General features: G+C 41.5%; 1 protein-coding gene across 1 annotated transcript in view; it reads right to left on the bottom strand.

The window, feature by feature from the left end:
• The window catches only part of RBP1 (retinol binding protein 1), a 109,992-nt gene that overhangs the window by 39,442 nt on the left and 58,206 nt on the right, over positions 1-12,344 (bottom strand). The window contains exon 2 of the mRNA XM_086943783.1: positions 11,612-11,790. Within this exon, the coding sequence (XP_086799909.1) occupies positions 11,612-11,790 (179 nt within the window). The remainder of the gene's footprint in view (positions 1-11,611; positions 11,791-12,344) is intronic.

The following is a 12,344-nucleotide window of genomic DNA, read 5'->3' as shown; positions in this document are numbered from 1 at the left end:
AACCCTGACGTGTCCCTCTAGCAATGTGCAGTGGTTCAGATATATATTTATTAATTTGTACCCGTGCTGTCCGAGCAGTGTATAGCATTTGTATCCATTGCATATACATAGGGGGGGATTCCCATGCCCTTTTCTTCATTTTGATGCTTTTTATTGGTACTCGGCTGAAGCAGAGTCCCAAGATGGCTGCCAACACTTCCTGGATGAAGTGTTGGCAACCAATCAGAGGTCTGCATTTCCCTGCATAAGCTTGTTAATATTCGTTTAGTTAGGGATTAAATAGTCGGGAGGAATTGACTGTTCACCTTGGTAATTAATGATGGAATAATACTGATCAATTGAAGTCTTGTTTGAAATAGTAACTTTCTCTTTTGTGTAATTTGTTTATCGGAAGCATTGATTTTAAGCCGATACATGGCGTTAATTGTATGGAACTGAGGGTGATATGCCAGCAACCGGCTATAAAATGGTTGCAAACGCCAATCCACGGTAAGATTTTGTACACTATGAATTGCATTATGTAAATATAAGAATATCGGGTTTCTATTTTGTGTTTACCTGAGATGCATTCTTGTGCAATGAATTATCATTTTGGATTGGAGATTTTCACTACTAAGATGGAGCCCGTCATAATTAGACGGCGCGTAAGTCCCTATACAGTTTTAATGAATGAATATGCTTTACTTTAAAAATGGTTGATCGCAAATCAAAATGTTTGAACACTGACGAAGGAAAACCTTTCCGAAACGCGTCTGTTTGGAATAAAATTGTTGCTGTAAAACGAAGCCCAGTGAGTGCCGTTTTCCTTCTATGGATATGGAGGGATTTGAAGCCTGATATAGATGATAATATATGTATATATATATTTTTTTTTCCATCAAACGCTACAAACGCTGCCGAACGACTTGCAGCCGGGTGCCTCTGTTGTGACTGCGGCCGTCGCGAAACACAAAAACATTAACCACCACATTCCCATACCAGGTAATCATGGAGCACTCAGCGGTTCACAGCTGTAACACAAGTTCCCATAGAGAACAGTAGGAATCTGACCGAACAGTGTTCGGTCGCATCGTAATCAGGTGGTTGGAACCGCCGACCTCAGGTCGGTCGGTCTCGAGTCTGAGACGGTATCAGTCAGAGGCAAGTCTGACCAACATCGTAATAAGCCCTTAATGTTTAAATGCATGATAAATGATTAATTTGACATATGTGTTAATAATTCTGTAAGGTACTTTTAATTATTTAATACATAGTAAATAATCTAAAAAAATTAACTGTAGTTAAAACATATTTACATGAATACTACTTAAATAAATCTAGTTTAACTTAGTTAAATGCTTTAACATTATTTAATCTACACTTAAGGTAAAAAGTGCTATACCATTTTATGTAATTTTCCAGGGTTTAGAATACATTTATTTTGAATTAATATTTAAATGACATTTAAAATAGCTCTTCACCAACAAGGGGAGATCTCTTGATCATAAAGTACAATGACAATTTTAAAAGGGTATTACACTTGAACAAAAATTAGTAGAAATATTGTTATGTTAAATATTATTGTAGTTTAATATTATATATCTATTTTTGAATCAAAAACAAACTAAAAACAAGGACGCAGCACTATTACCTTGAATTAGGTATTAAGGGCCAGATATACATAGATTTTCTCATTTCGCAAACACCCCTGTTTGCAGATTGGGGCCGCCTCCAACCGGAAAAAAACCTTTTTCTATGTACCAAACCCAATTTTGCAATTCAGTAACCTATTACTGTATCAGAAAATGGGTTAGTCATTCGGTATTAGAAGGGGAGTGTTAAGGGCGTCGCTTCCTAATAGCGACTTGCAGTGATCTGTGTGAATGTTTTATGACCAAAATGCGTTTGCAAATCATTCTTATTTGACTGCCTACTTCCCGTGGTAGTAACCCATTCGCAAACATAAGGGGTTCCCCTTTGTGAATGGTTGCAAAATCATTTGTTAAGAGCAGGCAGTGGTCTTCTCTTAAAATACGAAAAGGAAACTTTTTTTGAAACATATCCCGTTTTCCCTTAAGGAAACGGCTGCATTTCCCGCCCCAAAAAAAGGTTTCTTGATTTAAAAGCATCACAGACATGGGGGTCTGCTGGCCCCAGCTGTCCACCTTCCCTGCAATTTTAGCGATTCCCAATGTGTCGCAAACGGTGACCAACCTTATAAATATTAATGAGATAGGTCAATTTGCGACCCACTTGGAATCATAAACAGTGTACATAGCTGTTTGCGATTTCCTAATAGCGAATCGCAAATATTCGCTACTAGGTCATCGCAAACAGAAGTCTATGTACATTTGGTCCCTAATTAATTAAATTAAATTAACATTATTTTTCGGCAATTTAAATTACAAACTTCTCCAGCAAAGTACAATAATATATATCAAAATGCAGTAGTAACAATTAAAAGTGACAAGTAGAATTCATTACAAGTCATTTAAAAATATTTTAATGAAAAATGTAACATTGATTTTTAAAGTGAAAGGATATTAAAAGAAGTTGAAATAAAACTGTTTTATTTTGAGATATTTTAACAAATGAAAAATATTGATTTTTTTAAACTATTTTAAATATTTTACTTTTAAACATTATTTTCTATGGGATTATATTTTAAGGCTGTGTCTCAATTATTTTTTCTGGAAAGGTATCGCAGTATCAGTGGTACGCCATGTGCGGCACTGGACATACTCCGGCAATATTCTGGAGTACATTGACTAATGTTTGGGACCTTTTTTGCTGTAGTACCTATAGAAGTACAGTTTGTGAATGGAAAGGGCTTACTCTTTCGTTGGTGGGTACATGGTCCTCCCAAAACCTCTCCTTGCTCCTCCCTAAACTCCTCCCATTTAGTAGTAAGTAGCCCCCAGTTTCCAGGCACTCTACCTGCCCCTACCACATTTAGGACTAAACCACTGATTATGAGTGGGTCGGTGTTTTTACAGACCACTGTGCAAACTCCTGTTTGCGCAGGGGTCAGAATTCGGAGTTGGGTTTTATTTAGTGCACCTGCTAATTATGAGGTGTGTTAAATACCTTGTCCTTTGTTAACTTTCTGCCGGTCAAACCAGCTGGAATTTTACAAGGGAAAACTGTACAGTATTTATTGTAATGTAGATTTTGGTCAGTTAAACACCAAAATGTACATGTTAGTCCCCAGGGATCTCACCAGATAAATAACGTGCCTAAGGGTAGCTTCATTGATCAGATGGGAAAAATAGTACATATTACTCTGACAAACTCGGAAAAAGGGCATAAGTAATAAACTTACATTTGTATGAATCTCCCGATAGAAAAGAAAGGGGAAAATGGGCATCGACATCTGTAGATTTGTGAATTGCACCTTTGTAGTAAGTAGGACTACTGTTGTACTAATTTTTGTACTAAAAATGCAGGTTGTGACTCGGGCCCACAGCTTTCACTATTGTCAGACTAGGCCTGATTCACATTTTACAAAACTATACGATATAGAGAAGATAAAGAAATGTATCTAGTCAGGAAGACAATCCATGAATTCTAAATTCTTCAGTACACATGACAAGCATGTCCTCTTATTTTCACCTGCTTAAATTAAGCAGGATTGGCCCGCTAAAATTTGTCATGTGAGAATTCCAATTGTCAGACTTATCTGGCATTTTCATAATTCAGACACCTGTGCAAACAAAGGTTTGCCAGAATTTAACATGACATTCATAAGTGAGCCCTAAGTTTATTATCCTGTTGCTCTTTGAAGACCTGGTCTCCCTACGAATGGTACAACAAGCCACTGTAGGAAAGTGGAGTATTACGTAGTAAGGCTGGTTAGGCTTCTCACAAAACCGCAAAGTTGGTCCTTGGATTCACAATAATAAATCCTTAGCTCAGTCATGGTAGAGTGGCAAAGTGCAGTCAGGCTTTACTTGAGTAACATGTGTTTCAGAGGACCAATATGGACGATAAGCAATTGATACAACTCAAAAGAAATCCAACACCAATTGATAAAAGCAAAGCAGAATTCTATATACATTTAGCCACCAGAACGAAGTCAATTAAAGAAGTATAGACAGAGTTATAGATTTTAGAAGCAAAAATAAATAAGTGCAAAACTATACTGCAAATCTTTAGCATTGTGGTCAATGGTAAAGCACTAGTGACAATAAGTCACTTGCAGGTCGAGTTGTGTTGAACCCACTGGGGATTAAGGTGATGCAGTTCCCAGGAGCACAGCACAACAGTCACTTTGATTTTACCAGGCTTGAGAGGCCCAGCTGAAGAGTTGTACTAGCTGCCCTTGGTGCTGACTCAGGAGCCGTGTTTTTACCACTGTGCCTTAGCAGCGAAGTCTTAACCACAGATGAATCTTTACAACGCATTCCTTTACCACAGAAGTCATTACAATTCCTTGCCTTAAGGAAAGTGGTGTTGGGTTGATTTTGGAATTGGACAGCTGCACAGACTGGAGTTTGAATAGTACATTATACTATGGAAAGTCACTGTAATGACTTGCGTGTTAACGAAATGCGTTGTAAAGACGCATTCGTTGTTTGGACCGCGCTATTAAGGCAGGCGTGATTAACACGAGTGGATCTGACATACAAACAGTACCACTTACCAGGGGAGTATAAGGGGGTAAAGTCCTTTCCAATTGGGGTTACCAATTCATATGTATTAGATTTAGGGAGTGGACACTTACTTTACTTTGAGGACTTATAGAGCACAAAAGAATCATCCCCAAGGGGATCTCTTGGTGCTGTAGGAGGAAGTAGTAAGGGCACACCCATCTAGAACAACCATGGCTTTAGAAGTTTCTTAAAGCTGGATAGCTCGCTGCAAACCCTGATGTTTGATGGCAATTTATTCCAGTGGCTAGCGGCCATTTAACAGAAGGCTCTACCGCCCTTCCTTACCCTCTGTATCTTCTGAATACACAGAAGGTTGGCATTACTAGATCCTAATTGCCCGGCCGGTTGATACCGCCCGAGTTTATTGCTGAGATAAACAGGGCCTTTCCCCTGGAATGATTTGAAAACCACACAGAGCATCTTAAAGATAGCTTGTTTCCTCACTGGGAGCCAGTGTAGTTGGTTCAACAGAGGGACCAATGGGGTCCATGCCGGCTTATTTAGGGCGAGGCGGGCTGCAGTGTTCTGTACTACCTGTAGACGTGTTAGTAAATCCTCCCTGGCACCCACCAACAGTGAGTTACCATAGTCCAGCCGACTCACCAGGAGTGACTGGACAAGAGTTTTCCTCGCTGACAAAGGGATCCAGGGAAAGATTTTCCTGAGCATCCTAATTGTGCCAAACCACGTCACTGTCTTGATCTGCTCCTCCATAGATAATTTATCCTCAGGGTTAGTGCCACTCTCAGCACGCAGGTGCTCACAGAGCTCGTCAGCTCACGGCCCAAGGGAGCCATCTTAAACAGAGTGAGAGTGACACTAACCCTGAGGAAACTGCGGCAGCACGTCCAGCGACCTACGAACATTTTTCCCCACTGATGAAAGAGGAATCTAGAAACACGTGTCTGGGGATATACTTGAAAAGAATACTGGTACTGGCACTGGCCAACAAACTGTGAGAACTGTGTGTGAAGCGAGCAACATTGAACCACATCGACCATGATGCATGAGGTAATTCAGCTGTGACGTGTCAGCACAGTGCTCCAAATCCCTTTAAATGTTTAAGATGGCTCCCGTGGGCCGTGAGCTGACGAGCTCTGTGAGCACCTGCGCGCTGAGAGTGGCACTAATCCTGAGGAAACTGCGGCAGCACGTCCAGCGACCTACAAACATTTTTCCCCACTGATGAAAGAGGAATCTAGAAACACGTGTCTGGGGATACACTTGAAAAGAATACTGGTACTGGCACTGGCCAACAAACTGTGAGAACTGTGTGTGAAGCGAGCAACATTGAACCACATCGACCATGATGCATGAGGTAATTCAGCTGTGACGTGTCAGCAGGGTGCTCCAAATCCCTTTGACTGTTTAAGATGGCTCCCGTGGGCCGTGAGCTGACGAGCTCTGTGAGCACCTGCACGCTGACAGTGGCACTAACCCGGAGGAAACTGCGGCAGCACGTCCAGCGACCTACGAACATTTTTCCCCACTGATAAAAGAGGAATCTAGAAACACGTGTCTGGGAATACACTTCAAAAGAATACTGGTACTGGCAACAAACTGTGAGAACTGTGTGTGAAGCGAGCAACATTGAATAACATCGACCATGATGCATGAGGTAATTCAGCTGTGACGTGTCGGCAGGGTGCTCCAAATCCCTTTGACAGTATCCTATATATTTCCCTGGAGTAATTTTTGGCCTCTATAATGCGTACACCCAGGTGTGTCCTTCTTGCTGTATTACAGCTATTCAAGTAGGCTCTATGTGATTTCCGATATAGCAGTTCATCTTGCTCCCCCATCTCCTCTCCAGAACCCTGCACTTGGACTTCTCTTTCCTAAGAGTGTCCGAATACCACGGGCCGGAGCGGCCCTCTCTTGAGTAGTGACCCTTTTCAGGGGAGCTATGGTGTCTAAAGCTACCTGAATCGCTCCCTCCAGTTTTTCCCAGGCCGAATTAGGGTCCACATCCAGATTAAGCAAGGGATCCCTATAAGCTTGGCTGAAAGCGGAGGCGGTTACTCTCGACCAGGGTCTTCGAAAACTCTTCTGAGCTTGCCCCGCTGTACTGGATGGGCAGACAGCACTGAAAAACTTAGTGCCATATGGTCGGTCCAGCCAAGTACCTGAGGAGGCTAAACAGCCAAATCCAATATATTGGAGAATATGGCATCTAGGGTGTGGCCTTCACTATGGGTAGGGCTGGTGACTCTCAGTGATAGCCCAAGAGATTCCATTATTGCAATTAAGCTGGCGGGGTCCGAATTAGAATGCACCTCTAAATGATAATTGAAATCCCCTAACAATAAAAAGTTTTTTGCATTCAAAACATGGGTTGCCAGTCTGTCTAATAGTGCAGTACCGAACTCCTTATTACTGCCCCCTGGCGGGTGGTATACCAATGCCCCTGTCCATTCTATGACCAGGTTGCACTCTACTCTAAAAATTAAGCGCTCCATAATGGCCGAAGAGATTCTATCCACCGTCCTAATGTAGTAAGGGAGTCGCGTGGCGATGGCTAATCCTCCTCCTCGTTTACCGGGCCTATCCAGTCTGGTGACTGTATAGTCATCTGGGAAAGCCACTGCTAGGACTGGTGTAGTCTCATTATTGAACCATGTCTCTGTGAAAAGTCATACATCGGGCTTCTGGTACTCTAATAGGTCCCAAGTCTCCGTTGCGTGCTTGGGAATGGATCTGGCATTCAGATATAATCCCTGAATGCCGGGTCTCTGTCTGTCCTGCCCAATCCCACTAATATCCCCTTGGATTACACAGTGTCTCTACTGTATCCCCAACTGAGGGTTGAAAAAAGGAGATGGTTGTTTAACCGGGACCCACCCACAGTTAGTACACCTGTCATTCTTTACAGCCCTCTTACCCTCATCTGTCCGAAGCTTTTTGTCCCCAGTACATGATAGTGGGAGATTAAAGGCCAAAATAGTCTCTTGTGTGTAGGTCATTCGTCTCCTCAAGGGATCCTGCTGTGAACTGGCGACATTCCCCGGCGGCTGGTGGCGTTCTGGCGCGGACGGGCACAGACGGGCTTGCCTTTGGCGCGCCAGCGGCGCGTCCGCAGCGTGCCCGCCCGGGAGCTAAAATTTATGCCAGTGTCGTGTTGGCAACTAGAACGCCAACCGCCTGCTAAGTTTCCAGAGAGAAAAGACTACTCTCTCCACTCAAACAATCACCTAATGTGATTGCTGTGGACCGGAGAGTGTCCTAAGTGCCCCCGTAAAATAAAAAAAAATACAGCAATAAAATATACAATGTCAGCCTTAGATTCTCAAAACGTGACAGTTAAGATAAAAATTAGGCTTTAAGTACTGCCCCCGATACCTTCCTCCACGAGCACGCCCGCCCGGGAGCTGAAATTTATGTCCGAGGCGTGTTGGTAACTAGATCGCCAACCGCCTGCTCAGTTTCCAGAGAGAAAAGACTACCCTGTCCACTCAAACAATCACCTGGGGCCTGGTTGGCAGTCTTCAGTGCACTTTCAGAGTTAAAAACCAGCATCTAGTATTCCAAATGAGGGCAAAATATGGGTGACACATACAAAAAGCCTGTTTTCTTATATAAATTTCATATATACATTTTTTCCACACAGAGCATTGCATCAGGGTAAGAAGTTAATGGGAATGCAATAATAAATAAAAAAATACTTAGCCATGCTCAGAGAATAAACGTGCAATCTTAGTGTATTCACATGCCTAATAGAACAGAATTGTTTGAACAGTTTCTTTACTTGGAGTATCTTTCCACTAGCCTTAGTCAGTCATAATGTATACATATTTCATGGAGTACTTCTGAACATGGAGATTAGGTACAAGACATTGCTTGAAAGTTTAAACAGAGCCTTTCAAATGGATGAAATCTCCAATGCATCGAGTCAATGTGACAGGTGTGTACACACTTTGGAAATGTCTGCGATAGACAACAAACCAAAGGTATATGTTCAAGTAATGCTTTTTATGTAACTGGAGGTGTGCCTGGCTATATTGTGCCACAAGCATGGCTCACAATCAACAATGCTGAAGAAAGCTCAGGTATAAGACAAAGCAAAAGCAGATGTATATATAACCTGGACATGGAGGGATCATAGATACCCATGTTGATGAGGACTTGCGTAGGATCATGAGAAGGAAGTTCACAAAGACCCATTAAAAGGTGACCAAGGAGCCAGCTCATAAGTATGGTGAGGAGGCCTGATCGATACGATGATGATGGGAGCTAAGATGTAACTGCAATGAGGAGGAAATGTATGTAACCACAATTACAAGTCTCATAAGTGACCAGGATGAGGAAGGCCCATATACACATGATCAGAGCTCTCAAATAAATATGACAAGCGAGAGGGTCATTGCGGTCTTATATACAACTAGGCTGTCCAGTTATAGGTTAAACCCTGTAATAACGGATAAAACCCCACCAAAAGTAAAATAGGCAACACCAGTGTAAACATATAAATACTGAGACAACACCTGCAGAGCCGCAAACTAAATGCCATTCAAATAAAGGAAAAGGAGAGTGTAAAAGAGTCATTTTTATTTCTTCATGATGGGGCCAATGCAATGTAATTTTGTTATGCAATGTAGAAGCAAGAAAGGCTAGGCTAACATTATTCTGCTTGAGGTTTGCTTTTATGGGGGGTCACATTTGATTTGTTTGTTTGTTTTGTGGTCTTTGGCCTAAAAGGTGCAGGGTTTAGAAGCATCTTTTTGATCATATTTGATTATTTCAAAAACTCTAAAGCATCAGGAACTATCAAAATCATATTTGATAATTCTGCTATGTTGATTCTATCACTGATCGGTAAAATGTCTGGTTTCATAAGACTATTCTTAATATGTACCATTACATTTGCCCACAGAAAGAGAATGGGTGAAACCATTTAACACATCAGCCTCCTTTTCTAGTGAGTCAGTATTGATAGTAGGTGAATAGCCAAATACCTCAGGCTTTAAATATTTTATGCAAGGTGCATTGACAGGTATATGTTAAAAGACTGCTGTCACCAAGCATCTGGGATAGTGTAAAAACATGGCACCAGACTTTTGGTAAACATGGGACACAGTGCCACTAGGAATGCTGCTGCAAAACGTTATTACCAAATTCAAAAAAGATTGGAGTTATGTTTTGTTATGTGCAGAAACTATAATACAAATATTTCTCATGTTGTGCTTTGTGTGGCATCAAAGAAAGACTCATCCCAACTCTGTCATTTAGCCAATGGTTTCTCAGTCCTAAAGGCTGTGAATGATTTTTTATCCATATGCCGACCACATACAAAATCTTTGCTTAGCAATGATGCCTAACGCAAGGAATGTGAGGATCTTCAGTCGGATATGGATAGTGATGTGAACAAAGTACACTCTACTGCATTCCTGAAAAGTACCGCTTCATTTTTCACCTCTTCGATAACTCTGGGGGCCTATGCTCCCAGTTCAATACATATGTAGCAGATCCTGTCCCAGAGAATCACAATCTCCAGGTGTACCAGTATTGGCATGGAAAGCTATGTAGGTGGCCAGAGTTAACAATTTGTGTACTGGCAGTTTTGGATTTGCCCTTCAAGTGCCAATGTTGAGAGGACCTTTTCAAAGATAAAAGTTTACATGGAAAGGAAAGAGTAATCTTCCATGACCAAAGACTCACTGAAGAAGAATAGTATGTTGTAGTACAATACGTTTGATTTTTAAAATGTTATTTGAACCTCATATACACTGTACATACACTGTCTATATACCGTGCCCTACCAGTGTAGAGAGCAAGCAATAATAACCTCTACCGTGCTCATGACGTCCCCTGGCCGTCATGAGTCACGGTGGGCGTGTGCCCGCGACGGCAGGGGGCCTGGCCGAGCCACGCCCAGAACTGGAATGTCCCAGCAGGGCAGCGGAATTCGCGCTGCAGCGAAGCGGATAAATGCAAACATTCCATAAACACATTTGTTGTTTTTAATGGGGGCGGAAGAGTGTAACCACTGTTTTTTTAAAGGCACTGACATCACTGGAAAAAAAACCACCAGACTTCATCAAAAATAGAACCTGAAAACCGGAAAGCCTATATACAAAGAGAGTTCATGTTCATTACTGATAGGAAGAGCTCATAAATAACGATCTTGGGTGTGATCAGTATGTAGAAGCCTGATGAGAATGACACATACTGGCTGAGGAAATCTTACACAGAATGAGATTGGCTCATATTCAAACAATGATGAACAGTTACATACAGCATGAAATACAACTGCAGTACCGCCCTGACTACACCAAAAATGAAGCAGCTTTCTTCCCTTTGCACAGTGTACTGCGATTAGTGCCATTACTTCCATAAGAAGGCACAGTCACTATAAGGTGGTTATATGATCAATTTTATTTCTTTAGGATTGGGTACAGCCATGGGGTATAGAATAAGTTTACCAGTCAGTACTGAAGCTGCAATTGCATGCAGATTGTCACTCATTTGGCTGGATTCTCCAACTGTAGTTTGTAGTACGTTTTGTAGTGCAACAAAACGTACTACAAATTGGTATTCACAAACTACATGTGGATTATACGCCTCTGCCGGTCCTATATTGTTATGTGGGGAGTTCTCCACCCCAAGAGCAGAAGCTCCGCGATGAGCGTGGAGTCTCCGTCAGTCGTAAAATATGGTTGTAAGTTAGATGTTGCAACTTAATGATTGTAATTAATGACTATCCAGACTCCATCCCCTCACCTAAGGGGTGGAGGCATGCATGTTACACTTTTGTAGTAAATCTATTCTCGGAGTTTGTGAATACCAAAAGCAGTAAGCTTACTCTAAAGTGTAAACTTACTCAAACTGTTTGACCTTTGTGAATCAGGCCAGCAACTTTTAGTATAAGAAGCTGTTCCCTTTTCTTATCGAGTGACAAAAATACTTCCATCCTCATATCATATTCAGAAAATTCTTCTTGATCTATAATGTTTGCCTAGTATAGTCAAAGTGGCAATACATACCATGCAAGTGCGATCATCGACTCCAGATAAATCCTCTTCAAACTCCTTCCCGACATGGAAATCCATGTTATAGTTTCGGAAGGTGCTAAGGGTTTTTATGATCATGTGGTCTCCATCTTGAACAATGTCTTTGTCTGGCCTCAACAAGGTGGCAATTTTTCGAAGAGCTACATTGACATCTGCAAGTGTAATAAAGAAGTTTGGTCAAACACCCACTTAGGAAAAAGCATTGGCAAAGCCATTAAGTCTAACGATTTAAAAGTCAAAGTGCTTCTTCACTGACTGGCAGGCAGCTTTGTATCCGTGACTGATTGAGTGAAGGTGAAAAATGTGTCAATTGTAGGAGGATGAGTGGATAGATGAATGAGTGAGTGAGGGGAGTGATCTGATGAACGGCTATGTGTGTACATGAATATTTGAATAATGAGTCCAAAGATGGATGGAAGGCTGGATGAAAGTATTAATGAGTGCACAGATGGACACAAATTACAGCAATCTTACAGGCTGAAGCTTCCTGTACCAGTAGTGATGGTATAAAAATGGCATTAAGCATCAATATTATGGCAATTCATTCATAGCACCAGGGCTGTGCAGAACAATACACGAGGCTTCAGAGTTAAAACAGTTGTTAAAGGAATACATAACAATTGTAACTGAGTCAATATAAGTGGATATTCACAATAAACTGTAAGCATTTAAACTTTCGGCAAACCACCCAGAAATTATCTCACTC

The sequence above is a fragment of the Lissotriton vulgaris genome, chromosome 11 (assembly GCF_964263255.1).
Source record: "Lissotriton vulgaris chromosome 11, aLisVul1.2, whole genome shotgun sequence".
Classification (NCBI taxonomy): Eukaryota; Metazoa; Chordata; class Amphibia; order Caudata; family Salamandridae; genus Lissotriton; species Lissotriton vulgaris.
Note: the sequence above shows the minus strand (reverse complement) of the source record. Positions and strands in the feature narration are given on the sequence as shown.